The sequence below is a fragment of the Humulus lupulus genome, chromosome 2 (assembly GCF_963169125.1).
Source record: "Humulus lupulus chromosome 2, drHumLupu1.1, whole genome shotgun sequence".
Classification (NCBI taxonomy): Eukaryota; Viridiplantae; Streptophyta; class Magnoliopsida; order Rosales; family Cannabaceae; genus Humulus; species Humulus lupulus.
The window spans coordinates 114274040-114292663 of NC_084794.1; the positions used below are offsets into that span (position 1 = coordinate 114274040).

Consider the following 18624-nt stretch of genomic DNA (forward strand, 5'->3'; position numbering starts at 1 on the left):
GCAAAACATAGTGAGATAAATTGATCTATATCATGAAGTAGCTTCGATGAGTGTAAGGCCCTACCAGAACCCTCACTTTCAAAAGTAAGAAACAGAGAGGATAATAAAAGAAAGAGCATTACTGTAGATAAATGATAAAGGATACCTTAGGGTGCCCAACGCAATGCCTTATAATGTGTTATATCGTTATTGTTGTGATTTAGTATCAAGCACTTTTTTAAGGTGGAGGTATGGGTGTGCAAAAAACATCTAATTTAATTAAAATCGACCGTCAAAAATTAGATATCTAATTATGATTTGATCGAATCGGATTTTGAAGATCCAAATTTGTTCGGATCAGTTGTTGAATGATATATGAATAAATCTAATAAAATTGAATCGATCAAATAATTGTATATATATTTATTTAAAATTATGTTAATTTATATTGTATTTGTATGGTGTTATATCATTTCGAACAAATTAGTCTTTCTATTTATAATATTATGAATTATTTGAGTATATTAAGCTAAATAAATTCTCAAAAATATTGGATGGATCCAATCCGATCAAATACATAATTAATTATGGGGACACATTAATCCAATGGATAAAACTGATCCAATCCAATGGATAACTAGATCGGATTAGTTGAGACAAGTTAATTTGATTAGATCGGTCGTAAAAATCAAACATCCAATGAATAATTGAATTGGATCGGAAGGACCTAAAAACATTGGATGTGATCCAATAAACATTCCTAAGTAGAGAGGTATATGGGTAAGCATTAGCCCATTTTACATCATGGTATTTCTAGAGTGTTGTAACTTAGGAATGAAACTCTACTCAACGGAAACAAATTCTCAAACACATGCAAATCAGCAATGTTAATGCAAAAACCAGAAAAATTATGAACAATCAAATAACAGAATCTAATCAAAGAAAAGAGAAGAAGAGACACAAAGTTATCCTGGTTCAGTCACCAATGTGGTGACCTAATCCAGCTCTTCCCAATCTGGGAGTTCCCTTAGTGAATCAGAAAGTTACAGGCACCAATGCTATTGTGTACACCTCTGTTCCTCTTCACGAAGTTGTCTTCTACACCTCTGTTCTAAACTCAAGAACAGAGTCTTTACATACAACTCCTCTTCTTGCTCTCTTGCAAGTACTCTCTATCTCTCTCTCTAAAACAATCAGAATTTTCTCACGCTTACAACTAAAGCTGGCTGTTACTCATATTTATAATGAGAGCAACAGAACCAGTTACAAGAGATTAATAAAGAACCGTAAAACAAAAGAAGATAAGTTGACCTCTAACTAACTAACAACCTTAACTGATTAATAATCTTACTGTGGATTACTAATACTACAAATTCCTCCTTAATTCACAGTAAGATGAGATCAAAGGGAAACCAGTTGGGAAGTAAACCCGTTCATTAGCTTGCTCCAAAATTCAGCAGCTCCAAACAATGTTGAAACTTGCTGATAGTTAGCACTTTGGTTCCAGCATTTGCGGGGTTTTCCTCACTTGCAATCTTTTCAAGTTCAATTTCTCCACTTTCTATCTTGTCCCTTATCCAAAACATTCTTATGTCTATATGTTTGGATCTTTCATGGAAGACAGGATTTTTACTCAGATATATAGCAGATTGACTATCTGAATATATCACTGTTTTGTCTTCTGACATCTGAATTTCTTTCAGCAATCCCTTTATCCAAACTGCTTCCTTGAAGGCTTCAGTCGTTGCCATAAACTCAGCTTCTGTAGTGGAGAGTGCCACTACTGGTTGGAGCTGAGATTTCCAGCTGACACAACACTCATTCAACAGAAAATAGAAGCTAGTTAATGACTTTCTTGTGTCCTTATTTGCAGCATAATCTGAATCCACAAATCCCTTTAAGTTTATCTTCTCTCCACTCTTTCTAAACAGCAGGCCATGATTCTGAGTTGACTTCAGATATCTCAGTAACCATTTCATTCCATTCCAATGCTCTTGACCCGGATTTGACATGTATCGGCTTAGAGTGCTCATTGCATATGTTAGATCTGGTCGAGTGCTCACCATAGAGTACATTACACTTCCAATAGCCTCCGCATAGGGTACATTAGCCATTTTTCTTCTCTCTTCAATTGTCTTAGGTGATTATTCTGTAGAAAATGTGAAGTGTCCTGCTATAGGTAGACCAGCCACTTTAGCATCTGTCATATTGAACTTTCTGAGTATATCTTTCACATACTTCTCTTGTGATAACATTAACATTTGTGCCTTTCTTTTCCTCATGATATGTATCCCCAGAATTTTTACTACAGCTCCTAAATCCTTCATTTGAAATTCACCTTTTAGCACATTTTCCAGTTTGTTGATATGATCCTAATCCATTCCCATTATAAGCATATCATCTACGTAAATGAGAATAAAGGTTTCAGCTGAAGTGTTCAGATTTGAGTAGTACAAACAAGTATCATATTTTGATCTTGAGTATCCAAATCTTGTCACTACTGAGTCAAACTTTCTGTACCATAACCTTGGTGACTGCTTGAGACCATATAAAGATTTCCTTAGTAAGCACACTAGCTCTTCCTTTTCTGACCTCTTCTCAAATCCCTCTGGTTGGCTCATAAGGATAGTATCTTCAAGTTTCCATTTAAGAAGGCTGTCTTGACATCAAGCTGCTCTATTTCCCAATCTTTCTGAACTGCAAGGGCAATCATTATTCGGATTGTCTTCAATTTGACTACTGGTGAGAAGATCTCTGTGTAGTCCACTCCTTCTTCTTGATTGTATCCTTTTGCCACTAAGCGAGCCTTGTATCTCTTTGGTTCATTCTCTGACATTCCATCTTTAATTCTGAAAATCCATTTGTTGCCAATAACCTTCTGCCCAGCTTGTCTTGTCACTAATTCCCATGTTTTGTTCTCCTTTAATGAGCTGAGTTCTTCAAGCATTGCTTCTTTCCATTTGTTTGCATCTTTGCTACTGATTGCTTCTTTAAAATTCTTTGGTACTTCCTCCTTAGACTCATTCTTCATTGACAAAGCATAAGCTATGATGTCAGCTTCAGCAAACTTTGTTGGGACTTTTATTTCTCTACGTGTACGATCTCGAGCCAGCTGGTAGTCACTAAGGTCTTCTTTTCCTTCTTGAGGTTTAGTTTTCTCCTTCCATTCTATCAATATTTGTTGGCTGTTATCTGGCTGTTCTAATATGGCTTCTTTTCCATCATGTTTTTCTTGTTCTGGTTCAGTTTTGTCACCTGAAACATCAAGAAAAATACCCTTCTCATTTCTTTTAAAAGGAAAATCTGCTTCATTAAATATAACATCCCTGCTGATTATAATTTTATTTGTTTCTAATGACAGCAATCTATATCCTTTTACACCATTTGGATAGCCTAGAAAGATGCATTTAATTGATCTCTTACTCAATTTGTCTTCAACATTATGAGCATATGCAACACAATCAAAAAATTTTAAATGAGAAAGAGATGGGGGCTTACCAGACCATAATTCTTCAGGTGATTTCAGCTGGTTTGCACAGCTTGGACTTCTATTAATTAAATAGCAAGCAATATACAAAGCTTCCCCCCAAAAATGTTTCTTTAAACCGGATTCAAGTAACAAGCATCTAACCTTATTTAATAAAGTCCTATTCATTCTTTCGGCTATTCCATTTTGCTGTGGGGTCCTAGCTACTATTTTGTGTCTTTCTATACCATGTTTTGAGCATAAATCATTAAATTCCTGGTTTACAAATTCTAAGCCATTGTCTGTCCTAAGGGTCTTTATTTTCCTATTAGTTTGAGTTTCTATAAACACCTTCCATTCCTTAAATTTATCTAAGCATTCATGTTTATGTTTTAATAGAAAAACCCAAACTTTTCTGCTGAAATCATCTACAATAGAGAGAAAATATTGATTACCTCCTTGTGTTTTGATTCGGCTTGCACCCTATAAATTTGCATGTATATATTCCAGCACATGTTTTGCTCTGTATTGGCTGTTTGTAAACTTTATTCTGTGTTGTTTGCCCTGCACACAGATTTCACAGAAAGGTAAGTTAGCATGTGTATAATTTCCTAATAATCCTTGCTTAGATAACTCTACCAATCCCTGTTCACTGATGTGTCCCATGCGTGCATGCCAAATCTTTGTATCTGAGTTGCACTTGTCAATAGTAGCTGCAAGAGCTGGTTCCATTGTTTCCCCATCAAGTATATATAAGCCATTTCTCTTGGTCCCTTTCATCACTAACAAAGCTCCCTTTGAGATTCTCATATTTCCATTATTGATTTTGTGACCATAGCCATCATCATCCAAAGTCCCTACCCAGATGAGGTTCCGTTTTAAATCTGGTATATGCCGAACTTTAGTTAATGTTATGATAGATCCATCAAAACTCTTTATTGCAATAGAACCTATTCCAATTACTTTGCACTTCTGATCATTTCCCATTACCACACTGCCACCATTTATATTTGTATAATCAGTGAACCAATCTCTTCTTGGGCTCATGTGAAAAGTACACCCACTGTCCAAAATCCATTCATTTTGATCTTTCTTGATCGTGCTAGTATGTGCCTCTCCATTTGTTTTTGTTAATTCTGACTGTGTTGAAGTAACAGTGAATACATCTCCATCAGAGTTGTAGTCTTTATCTGCTAATGCAGAGAAATCTTCATTCTTTTCGTCTTCTTCCTTTTTCTTTTTGAGTTCCCAGTAGAATTTGATCAGATGGCCTACTTTGCCACAATGATGGCACTTTCTTGTTTCTCTGTTTCTTGACTTAGATCTTGAAGAATTTCTTTCTGGCCCTCTTGAGTGACTTCTTCTTGTGAGCCTTCCTCGAGCCATCAAGGCCTCATCTTTGTTTGTCTCTTGCCTTGCTGCCTTTTGCCAAGTGAGTTCAGCATCCCTTGACCGAAGTGCTCCCATAACATCATCAAGTGTAAGCATGTCTCTGCTGTACATAATGACTGTTCGGAGCTCCTTGAACTGATCTGGTAGTCCATTGAGAAGAATCACTGCCTGATCCTCTTCCTGAATATTTTCACCCATGTTAGTAAGAGCCAAGACAATTTTATTCAACTCATCAAGATTTTGATCTAATGAATTAGATGCATTCATTTTAAATCCATAATACTTCCCTTTCAAGAAGATCTTGGTTGCTGTTGTCTTTGCCATATAAAGTTGTATCAGCTTGTTCCAAATTCCCAGAGCTGTCTTTTCACTAATGACCTGCCTCAGAACATTATCTGAGAGATTCATTATGATTGCTGATCTAGCTTGTTTGATGATAGTACTGTCTTCAACCTTTCCTTCTCCTTCTGGTTTCTTCTCTGGCTTTTCTTCTTCTAGAGCCGAGTCTAGTTTCTGGTATATCAGGATTGCCATCATCTTTTCCTTCCACAAGCTGAAGTCTCCGGACCCGTCGAATTTTTCTAAATCGAATCTTGCTGAAGATGATGCCATTCTTGATTCTTGTTTTGATTCAACTGAGTTCTTGCTTGCTTAATCAAACCTGGATCTCTGATACCACTGTTGTAACTCAGGAATGAAACTCTACTCAACAGAAACAAATTCTCAAACACATGCAAATCAGCAATGTTAATGCAAAAACCAGAAAAATTATGAACAATCAAATAACAGAATCTAATCAAAGAAAAGAGAAGAAGAGACACAAAGTTATCCTGGTTCAGTCACCAATGTGGTGACCTAATCCAGCTCTTCCCAATCTGGGAGTTCCCTTAGTGAATCAGAAAGTTACAGGCACCAATGCTCTTGTGTACAACTCTGTTCCTCTTCACGAAGTTGTCTTCTACACCTCTGTTCTAAACTCAAGAACAGAGTCTTTACATACAACTCCTCTTCTTGCTCTCTTGCAAGTACTCTCTATCTCTCTCTCTAAAACAATCAGAATTTTCTCACGCTTACAACTAAAGCTGGCTGTTACTCATATTTATAATGAGAGCAACAGAACCAGTTACAAGAGATTAATAAAGAACCGTAAAACAAAAGAAGATAAGTTGACCTCTAACTAACTAACAACCTTAACTGATTAATAATCTTACTGTGGATTACTAATACTACATAGAGGAAAAGAATAAAGATCAACATGGCAAATTTGTGTCGATTACTGAGCTCTTAACAAAGTCAAAATACTAGACAAATATCCCATACTAGTTATAGTTGAGTTTTCATAGAGAGATCACATTTTCAAGCTTGGTCTTAGGTACGGCTATTATCACCAAATAAGAGTTAAAGAAAGATGTTGACAAAACAACTTTTAAAACACATGACGTCCACTTTGATTCCTTATTATACAAATGCGGTTGCTATTTCAATCCTCAAAATAACTGGCTATATTATAAGAAATTCGCTGCGAGATATGCACAGATAGCACTTCTTGACAGAGTAACTTAAAAGAGACAAAGTGTCATTAAAGAGAAATAAAGACCTATCAAAGAAATAAGACTAGATTATATTGGGGAGATCGACATGAGCAATATAATGATGTGATAAAATTTGTTCAACATTGCTCAGTACGTTACGTATGCCAACAGGACAAATATTGTACTACAGCCAATAGCACTACGGTACCAACTAACCCAAGTTTGGGTGGGGCTGGGAGGAAGAAGTCTCAATGGACTTCATTCAAGGTTTGCGACAGTCGAATTGTTGAAATTCAATCCTAGTACTGTACGTAGAGGTTGATAAATTGAGCAAATATGCTCATTTTATTGCACTAAATATAAAAACATCTACATACTGCAGCTACGGTTGCTTTGGTGTTTGTTTAACAAGTATTGCATGGGGTTCCACAATCAATTATTATAGATGGAGATAGGGTTTTCAATTCATGAGAAGCTAGCGTCAACTTGAGGAATATGAGCCAGGCCAGGGCCCAGGGGATTTGTGTTTCTTGAAGCTAAGAAGAAGACCATATAGACGAAATCTCTTGCTCAAGGGAGAAATGAAATAATAAAACCATCTGCAGACTTTGGTGCCACCAAATGTTGATTCCCAACCAATAGCTAGCAGAATTGGAAACGAAGGTAGAACCAGAAAAGCTTCCAAATGTGCGATCAGAATAGGGAGGTCGATTGGATGATGAAAATGAAGTATGTATGTATGTATAATTTTTCAGAATTCAAAGCAACTAGTTTGGGATCCACCTTGAGGACAAGTTTGTAATTTTGTGCTATATAAATTCTTATTTATTATTCAACAAATTTGACTTTGATCCTTGCTATCAGTTAACTTTTAGATATAGATAGAGATTGAACGTTAATAATTATTTAGGCGCAACCATGCTACACAACAATAATTAATTAGCATTTTTCTTTTTCTTTTTAAAAAAAAAAAAAAAAAAGAAGTACGTTATTTTTATTTAGATGAGTTTTCTTCTGTTGAGATGGATTCATCCACGCATGTAGTAAGTATTCAAAAATAGGGGCCCTGTCCTTAAGAAGGGGTACTAGACAGAACAGAAATAGCCGCCTTTCTTTTCGCCCCCAAATATGTGGATTTTGTTTTTTGTTTTTCAATAAAAAGAGATGGATGGGTGATTCGAATTGAAATTGTGAACCTTTTTTTTATTTTTATTTTCTTTTACATATACATAGACATAGTTGTGTGTACCATAATATATTCCCTTGCCTTTTCAAATATACGTGAAGTACAAATTTTTGGGAAAGTAATAATTATTCCTTGCAAAATGACAATAAATTCATGTTGGGGAATCATCAAAGGGAAAACATATTCTTTGTGTTGTGTGCATGCACAATGCACTATTGTTAGAGCCTAGCTTGCCTGCATATGAAAAATATGACTGTCCCCACTCCAAACCACCACGCCAATTATAAATAAATAAAAATGAATAAAGAGCGGAGCTCAATCAAATTAACATTGGAAAGTAATAAGGTTTCGAGCTTCACAAATGAGGGTTCAAATTCTAGGACACAAAAGAAATAACAAGGTCCTACATGTGACCAAAAATGGGAAAAAATGAATTGGGTATTGGCCCTCTTAAACCCATCTTTAGGGGTTTGGGGAGATAAGGACAAAACTTGAAAGTTTCGAAGGCATCAAACTTATGAAGGCAATCTCCCCAAAGTCCTAACATGGTCGGTAAGTTGATAGGGAAATATGACTACAAAGTCAAGTTTCATTTCACCTCTATTTTGTCCATCTGTCTCTTTCACTTTCATACAGCCTTGTAAAATTTGGAGACATCAAAGTTGGACTTACTATTTCATTACACATCACCACATTTATTTATATATTATAACAAAAATAATACTATTATTGTGTTTTCCATTTAATATTTTATTAGTGCACTGTCTAATAGGAAACCATGCTTGTCATGGGCGGCCCAATTATTGAAGTCTTTGTCTTAGGTTTTGGTTTTGGGGTTATGATGAAATTAATCCCGCAGTTCTGGCATGCCTGTAATCATTCTTTTCTTGGAATTTTTTCCTTTTATTATTATTATTTACCAAGCAGCTACACTTGTCAAATATAATTAGTTTGATTAAGAATTAAAAAAAATGGATAAATCTGTTGGAAGGAAAATTAAAAAAAAAAAAAAAACATTTGTAGGAAATGATTTTCCAATAATGCACATTTCAAATTAAATATAGACTAAAATTATTATTACGTTGTGTAAATATATATAGTCGGGTACAGATATTAGTTTGTACATAATCTTTATATAGATTATTAGATAACTGTGCAGCTGTTTTGGTCATTGATTGTTGGCTTTTAAAAAATAAGTGTCGATTTGCTCTTTGTAATTTTTGTATTGTGCGGTAAAATTAATCTATTTATACTAGTCGATCTTTCTAGGTTTAAATCATATAATGTAAAAATATACATATATTTATTTGTGCATGATGCATGGGACATTGAGTGATTTGTATAATATAAAATAATCTTAGTGTATAACTATTAACTTAGTTGGTTACTTTTCTCTTTAAAAGGTGTTTCAACATATATATCCCACTTCCAATAGAGTATATTAACTTTTCATGGTTTCCACCATTATTTTAGTTACCATCATAACTTATCGGTTTATAATAATAATAATAATAATAAATTAGTTATTAGTTCATTGTCGTTAATAATTAGTTTTACCTTATCTGTTTTAATAATTATAATTTACCAAATACATATGACTAAGTCAGTTGCTAGTAATGCTTTTTACTATTTAATTGTACTTGGTCGTGTAGCAAAATAAATAAATAAATCAAAGGAGTCTTAATAAGATAACGGACTTTTACCACTAAATTGTCATTTTGTGTACACTTTTTCTATAAATCCTTGATTATTTTTCTTTAAAAAAATGTAATATTATTTTCTTAGATTTTCCTTGATTAAATCTTATCTTTAATTACAAATATTGGCTCTTCTATCAAGGTAGATGCACTTTAGAAAGAATACCCAATGAATCATGTAGCTTATGTAATATTAATATACATAAAGATCAATAGTTTATATATTTATATATATAAATATATAATGGTGTAGTTCATTGTAAATTTTGTGTATATCGTTGCCAACTAATAATACTTTAATTTTTAATAATAGTGGAAGAAAAGCATTAGATCATCTAAATGTGTCGTTTTCATTTAACATTATATAGATATATAGCTATTATCACTTAGCCTACAAGCAAAAATTAACTTGAAGCAAAATCTCTCTCTAAATGATCAAACAGAAAATTCCAAAATGGGAGAGCATCGAGAAAGGGAGAGATTGAAGATAAGAAAGTAGTACTGTGAATGATAAGGTGCAACTCACTTTGGAGGGGACAAGAAAACAACAATATAAGGTTCCCTTTTCTTTTCTTAATTCTTTTCCTCATTCTTATTCCAAACGCGCCCATATATTATTATTATTATTATTAATTATGTTATTCTATAAAGAAATCATTCATTCGCATCATATCATAACCTAAGTGGGTACTTTTTTATTTATTTATAATAATCTATATAATATCAATTCATAGGCAAGAGGAAATGATAAACGTAGCCTGCCAAGATCAATTTCATGAGGGTGATGTTCACGGCTTGAAAATTTTCACATAAATAATTAATTATATAAATATAATATTCATCAACTAAAATTTATTGTGATCTCATGCAAATCCATATCTATCTCGTCCCACTCAATTAAATAATCCACATCTCAATCTTATTATAGCATGCGCATAAAGTGATGAATCAAAATGAGTAATAACTCATAATATATATATATATATATATATATATATCAAACACCAAGAGGAAAAGTTGTAGCTTACATATTAGTTTTATACATAAACACATGCATGCAATCAACTTGTTTTAGTTTTCTTCAACTTCCATATATATATATATATACGTATATATGCTATGCTTTTGTTTATTACTATAGTTTTCTTTATTAAGGAAGGCATGGCTTTGTAGACTTGTAGTTGTTGAAATTTGAGTCACCATCCATGATTGAAAAGAAACAATAAAATTTTACAAAAGTTGAGTAAACCCATTAATTAGAATAATAATAATGGTTCAAATTAATATATACTTTTACATGTTCTCTTAATTAACAATCTCATTGTATAATTTTAAATATTCACACTAACCTACGCTACTTAATATAATATACATGCACGCAAAAGAAGCCTCGTGTATAAATAAACAGTTATTTGATCATGTATGACATTAACTTAAAATTTCTTTATCTTAAAAATAAATGTCAATAACTTTTTTAGTTTGATCTACTCTCCTCCTCCAAATGTTTAGGAACTAGAATAGGAGTAACCATGTTAGAAAATGGAGATAAAAGCTATGGATATGCGTGTTGAAAAGAGGCCATTAATAAGGAAATATGTTCTATAATTAACTAAAATATATATAATAACAGGTTATTATATATATTTAAAAAAAATTATATTTATTTGGTTAATTATAATTTTTTTAAAATATATATAATCTAAGTAAGGAAATTATAATATTTTTTTATAATCATAGATAGTGATTATAATTTGTGTATACATTTCATAATTTTTCTATTTTTTAATGCTACATTTGTATAATTCACCTGAAATTCACTACAACAAAAATAATTTTTAAGAGCGACAATATCAGCTGTCACCCCTAATATAGGCAATATTGTCCCCCTTATATTGGGGAAAAATATGTCGCCCCTAATATTTTGACACATTGCCTCTAAAAAAAATAATTTTGACAGCAATATATTCTTATATTGTCGCCCCTAATATTGTTAATCTAACCTAACATAAATCTCTTCTTCTCCATTTCTCTCAATCTCCCAGTCACGCGCCCCACCTCTCTCCTCTCTAAAAAAATTCGAAAATCCTCCAAAATCCCTCCCTTTCATCAAAATTCCTCCCAACCATGCGTCCCACCTCTAAATCTCTCATTCCTCGCATCTTTTTCTCATCTACTATCTCTAATATCTCTCTCTCTCTCATCTCTCATCTCTCATCTCTCTCTTGGACACCCCCTCCTCGCCGGACCACACACCACGGCCGGACTACGACGCCACCACCGCCATACCACGACGCCACACCAAAGGTATATATTTATTTTTTACTTGTTTTTTATTTTTTCTATTTACATTTTGTTTTATTTTATTTTTTCTTTTTAATTTATTTTTGTATTTGTATTTTTCTTGTTATATTTTTGTGTTTTGATTTGTTTTCTTTTTGTGTTTTTTTTATTTTTCGTTTTTTATTTATTTTATTTCTGTTTACATTTTTTTCAGTTTTTTTTTCAGTATATATATATATATGTTTATATATATTATTGTGTGTGTCGTGAGTATGTAATTAGTTTATATTTGATTTTTTTTATATATAAATATATGTATATATTATGTGTGTGTGGAGTGTATATATTTATATATATTTTTAGTTTTTTATTTATATAACTTTTTTTATAATAATGTATATTATGTTTGTGTAGAAATCGAAGGAGTATCTATTGGAAATTCGGTTATTAAGTATTTCTAATTTTGTGGCATCAAGGTATTTATTTTTTGATTATGTTGTTTTAATGATAAATAAATTAATATGTGAATGTGTGTATAAAGTAAGATGTGTTTAGTGATATTTATATATCTGTGTAGAATAACATATTGTGAATGTGTGTATAAAATTTTATGACGTGTTAGTGTTTGAATTTGATTAAAATATGTATATTGTGAATGCTCTGGGAATTTTCAAAGTGTTATTTGCAGGGTTTTAAATTTTTGGGATATGTTAGAATATAATTGTTATGCCGCCGAAATTTTAGTAGAAATTTGAGTTTATCGTTATTAATTAATTAAATTAAGAAATATATTAAGAATTAAATTAAGATTTAAAAAATCTAAAATGATGAATAAATGTAATATTTAATTAAAATTAAATTAAATTTGGCGATATTAAAAATAAATAATTTGATACTTTTAATAATTAAATTTAGAAATGAGATAAATCTCTCTTAAACATAAATTAGAAAAAAAAAAGTATCCAAAATAATTAGTAATATAAATTTAACAAATAATAAATAATCTTTTTTAAATAATTTAAAAAATGATTATTTATGAATTTAACATTAATTTGAAAGAAGAAAAAATAAGTTTGATAATTAAAAAATAATTAATTATGAAAAATCTTGACAAAATTGATAACTAAGAATGGAAATAATTACCTATAATTAATTTCAATTATATTTAATTAAACAATAATTAAAATAAAAATTAATAATAATCATAACTATAATAACATTCTCAATAAATGTAGTTGTAGTTATTAAAGAACATGTAACCTTAAACATTATAAAATAAGACCTTATAAACCATCATATATAGGATATGATGGTTATTATCACATAGTGATAATTGTTATTTTTTCTACTAACAAAAAATCATAGACATACATCTAGTGGATGCCTTGGAGATAGTAATCCGAGTCAATGTTGTTGACCCTCGATTTAGTCAATGACACGAAGTCACGAAAAATGATAAGAATTATAGATCTGAATAAAGAATTAAAACGACACAATGATTTTATAGTGGTTCGACCCCAGAGATTAGTAATAACCTACGTCCACTTAGTGTTTTTATTGATGTAGGCTCCAAAACTTGCGATCACAAACTAGGGTTCACTAAGTTTCACAAACTCTGAAGTTGGATACAAAGATTGTGTATAAAAACACTTGTTATCTCTGAATACAAAATATTGCACCTGAAATAAAGGAATCCTCTGAGTCCTATTTATAGGCTAATGGATGTACATATGGGCCTATGGGTTGTCCTTAACATGCATTACAAGCATAACCAAATAGTAACAGAAATAATGATATTTACATATAAAAATAATCAAATATCTTAGGAATATCTAACTCATAACTGTTTCTGAGAATGTCTCGATTCATCGAGCAACTCTGGTCGTATGCATCCGCACATCTTCTTTTCCTGTTGCTCAGCATATTCCTTGTGCCTATCGAGCAACTTTAATTTCCTCTTGATACTCTGGTCGTTGGTCGACCAAGTCTTCATCAATAACTAGTCACATGTTGTCCATGTGTATCTTAAACATGCCATGTCATCATGCAGATATTTTAGGGAAACAAATGTATTCATCTAGTATTACCCATTTTTTCAAGATATTTCTTCAAATATCTTGAAAAAATGGGTAGTAGTAGATGTCTGCTTACTATCTCCAAGGGATCCACTAGATTGGAATAGGGTAGGTTGGAGTTCGGAATAAAATAATTAAATGATAAAATATTAATGTAATAATTAATAAGATAATTAAATGTAGTTATGTCAGTTATTTACAAGTCTGAAATTTATTGCGCGCTCCCTAAAGAACAAGGAAAATCAGAAGAAACAGAAGTATTCTACAACGCAAGGTACAAAATCGTTGGCGGTCATCCGTCACAAAATAGTAAGTGAAAGTTAAAATGTTATCAAAATTATGTTCTTTTAAATTATATGTTCTCTAACATTTGGGTTATATTTTTAGGCAAACCTGGACCTTATTGAGTCATGGAAGGAATACCACTGGAAGAAAACAACAAATGATTTTGTGAACGACGATGCCCACCAAGATTATAGGCATGTTTGGTAACTATTAAAAAAATTATTTTTGATTTTTTTTAATAAAAATCTGAAAAAACAGAATGTGTTTTCATAAATTGTTAGGTAATTCATCTTTACCGAACGTGTTTTCCTACTGTTTTTTCAAATTTTTATTAAAAAAAATAAAAAACAATTTTTTAATAGTTACCGAACATACACTATGTAAGTTTGAATTATGTTTTTTTTTTTAATATTCATAGAGTTATGTTAGTTTCTAATGTTTTTTGAAAACCGAAAAAATTGAAGGCTGATTTTGATTTACAAACTCAGCAAACTTCTGGTGCTGCTTCCAATGATGATGATTCGACAACACTTGATCAGGTGGAGGTGCTACAAAAAGTACTGGGCCAAAGGCGTGGACATGAGCGAGGACGGGGCCGCAAATTGAAGGGGTCGAGGTCATCATCATCTACCTAGCGCTCTTACTTCAGTGAGTCTCAAGCTCCTCCTCAACGTTCATCAGAACAGATAGAAAATTTAGAGAATAAGCTAAAGAATTTGACTGACCAAGTCAATTTCTTGTCTCAATTTCTTCCACCTTCATTTCGTCCACCAAACGTTCAGATGCCGCCTATTCCTGATAGCGACAATATTTCTGGAGCTTTGTATTCTCAACCTCCAGCTCTAGCCTATCCTTCCATGTACGGGGCAACACCGTCTCAACCTATGGCACCTCCATACATTTATGTTGACGCGGTTTTTCGCCAACAGGTAATTATACAAATAAATAGGATGGATTAGTTCAAATTGGTAAACCGTAATATGAAAATAACTATATTCTAGACTTGAGAAACAAATAGCATGGGAAGATGATCACTCCTTTCTTTTTAGGTGGTTCGAAGGTTAAAATCTCTCTAGTCCACCAGTCAATATTATTGATATCTCTTGGTCATTTCTTACAGAGTGTTTCTCTACAAAAATATCCCAACCCCTTGCACTACCCAGGGTCTTGGTATTTATAGGAAGAAGATATCTGGGTTGGCAATGGGGTCATCCCGTGATCTCTTTATCATTCACGTCATCTCTGTGACACTGATGATTAATTCCTAAACCTTATAGGGAAGTGAGGTCTAATCAACAGGTAAGGATGGGTAATGGGCCACCTGGCCCAAATCAGATACGGGATGTCCGGATACGCACGTTTATACTGCACATCCGAGAAATCAGGAATAAAACAGACATGTGATGTCTGATATATGCAGATTTATATTGCGTGGTTGACTTTACAAGGATTCGGGTGTCAGATCTCTACCGCATCACGAGCTTAATGTGGCGCCAGCTCGTGACACTCATAATGCTGACACGATGCCTCCGAGTAGCAGTGTACTCTCTAATCAGCTCGGGCTGGATAGACGGAGGCCCGTAACAAAACAGCTCCGAGTGGACGATTTACACGTGGCAGATCAAATTAGGCCCTTTTATAGCTTGCCAATAGTGCGCGGATATTTAGGGCGTACATTTGCCCCCCAAGCCCTTGCTCGTGACCCATGACATCATCTGTGACCTTCACAGCGGGGGCTTTTAAGTTTCCCTTTTGACTATTCATGTCTCACCCACTGCGTGGGTATCGGACACATGGAGCGCCGTGGTTGGCGACTGTTCAGTTTCTGAGAATTGCATTAAATGGCCTAGCCTTCCTTTGGCCGTCATTTCGCCTCTCGAGTTATGACCCTTGTATCTCGCATTAATTTGATCGAACGGTCCTCGTTCCTTTATGTCTCTTACGTATATATAAGATTGGCCATCTTCCATAATAGCCACCCTTCAATTGAATTTTTTTTCTCATTCTCTCTATTCTCAACTTGCGAAATCACCATATTGCTTTATTTCTTTTTGCGCGTATTGACTTGAACATCATCGTGCAGCCATTTTTGCAAGGACAGCCAAATTGGTGACCCTTGCGGGTCAATACGATACTTTGGCGGGGCTTCCGCCAAGTGAGAAAGACTACCGCCAGCTCGTGTCTGATGAGACGATGCTGGCGTGCAAGTTAATTTCTGCGGGCCAGACTCTGGCCTTGAGGAGGTCGTGGGCTATCCCAGTAGCTCACGAGCTGGTGCCTATCCTTGAGGGGGATGTCGCGGACAGTGATGAGCAGAACGAAGAAGATGAGGTGTCGCTCGTGCGATGAAAGCGAGCTCTCAAGGCTGCTCAGGGCCTCGACGTGGATCGGGTTCAGTCGGGGGCAGCGGCCAGCCCCTCCGGCCAAGGTAACCCATACCTGTTTAAGGACATAGACAGGGCTGCCGCAAACCTAAGGCTTTCTAGGTTTAACCCAAGCTAGCTCGTACATCGTCATTGAGATGACCCAGACCTTAACATAACCCTACTCCAGTGTGTAGATCAACTAGTGTTGCGCCATGATATGGGTCGTCCTAGGGGCACCGTAGTAGTAGACAACACCTTGTCCTTTAGGTCGGACTTCTTTCAGGAGTACGGGACCAACCTTAGGTCGTGGCCCTCCCTTCTGGAGGGTGTAGTCACTGCAGAGCTTAGGCAATATGTAGAGGAGTCCAGTCTTGAGGCGGATCCGGACCCAGAGCCCCCTCTCATCCGTGAAGTAATAAACTTAGACTCCCCTATAGATTCCTTCTCTAGCTCGGAGGGTAGGACCCTTTCAATACACCTTTAGATTTTTCTTGTAATAAAGTAACCTTACATGTATACTAACGTTCCCTTCTTTTTGTTTCAGGCAAGGAGATGGCACAGCTCGGAGACAACGCCCTGCGATCCATCTTCCAGGGGGGAACCCCCCCTCCGGACCGTCCGGGCCACTAGTCAAGAGACCCCGGGTGGCCAAGAAGACTCCTCCTTCTGGGACCACCTCTAAGTCTCCCACCAAGGGGAGGGGCCAGGTCCCTACAGCCACAGAGAACATGCCCCCACCTCCCCCGCGACCTCCAGCCCCTACTCAGGAACAGGAGGCACCATCTGGAACCCCGCCAGTTCTTCCTCCCACTGTGCGCATCCCGGTTAACGCCCAGGCCCTGGAGAAAATCCCCGAGGCCTTCCGAGGGACGGTCTATGAGACAGCGAGCTATACGGTGGAGCATTATTACAATGCCACCCCGAGGGACTTGAGGGAGATCGAGACGAGGAGCCCCTCATGGTAAGTTTACTTAGTTAAATTTCTTTGCTTTCTTCCCAACGCGTGCCTTACTATCTATGTCTTTGAAGGCGGCTTTGGCTCTACACCGCAGCATAGCTTGGTCCAGGGCCAGGATTGATGAGCTTAGGGGCGAGCTCCAGACTGCTCAGACCGTTCTCACGTCTGCCCAACAGCAAGAGCAAAGTGCCAAGGTTGCCTTGAGGGCTGCCAAAGAAAGCGAAAAGGTCATACAGGTCGCCTTGGCCACTAGGAAGACCAAGCTCGAGGAGGCCAAGGCTAAGCAATTGGAGGCCGAGGTCACCACCGTGGCAGAGAGGGCGTGTTCCAGCTCCTCCATGGAGGCCATGCTCTATCATTGCTGGGCCTTCAACCAAGATGGCGACTTCTCCTTTCTGGCGCCTGAGGTGTGAGAGCCATTCCTTGAGAAGTTCAAGGCCCGTCTTCAACAGGAGCCGCCTTCTGAGACTGGGGAGACTTCCGCTGCCGGCGAGCAAGAGACCGACGAGGTGACCTCATCAGAGCGACCTGGGGGGGGGGGGGGCTTAGCACTTGTATTTTTCTTTTATTTACCTGTAATAATTTACCACGAGGTTTTTCCTCCTCGAGAAAATTGATTTCAGTTACCCTGAATTTCATCATTTATTTTTCTTTTTAATATGATGTGATTGATAAAAAGTTAGTTTATTGACTTTTTCTTCGAGACTACAAAGCATTGCCAATCAATTTTAACCAACTTCTAAGTTTTAGGACCTGGTTGTGTCCAGGACATTAATTTTTAAAAACTTAGTTCACGTTAGTTTTATCGACACCCCGTGTTCTTTAGGAAAAACACTGAATTAATCAATTTAACTAACTTCTAAGTTTCGGGACCTGGTTGTATCCAGGACATTTATTTAAAAACTTAGTTCGCGTTAGTTTTATCGACACCTCGTGCTCTTTAGGAAAAACACTGGTTAGTCAATTTAACTAACTTCTAAGTTTCGGGACCTGGTTGTATCCAGGACATTTATTTAAAAACTTAGTTCGCGTTAGTTTTATCGGCAGCTCGTGCTCTTTAGGAAAAACACTGGTTAGTCAATTTAACTAACTTCTAAGTTTCGGGACCTGGTTGTATCCAGGACATTTATTTAAAAACTTAGTTCGCGTTAGTTTTATCGACACCTCGTGCTCTTTAGGAAAAACGCTGGTTAGTCAATTTAACTAACTTCTAAGTTTCAGGACCTGGTTGTATCCAGGACATTTACTTAAAAACTTAGTTCGCGTTAGTCAATTTAACTAACTTCTAAGTTTCGGGACCTGGTTATATCCAGGACATTTATTTAAAAACTTAGTTCGCATTAGTTTTATCGACAACTCATGCTCTTTAGGAAAAACACGGGTTAGTCAATTTAACTAACTTCTAAGT

At 35.2% G+C, this 18624-nt stretch overlaps 1 protein-coding gene across 1 annotated transcript; it reads right to left on the minus strand.

Moving 5' to 3' along the window:
- Positions 1-1415: 1415 nt before the first annotated feature.
- Positions 1416-2093, minus strand: LOC133814625 (secreted RxLR effector protein 161-like). Its single transcript, XM_062247562.1, has one exon. It carries the CDS (start codon positions 2091-2093, stop codon positions 1416-1418), a length of 678 nt encoding a protein of 225 aa, XP_062103546.1.
- Between the last annotated feature and the right edge of the window lie 16531 nt (positions 2094-18624).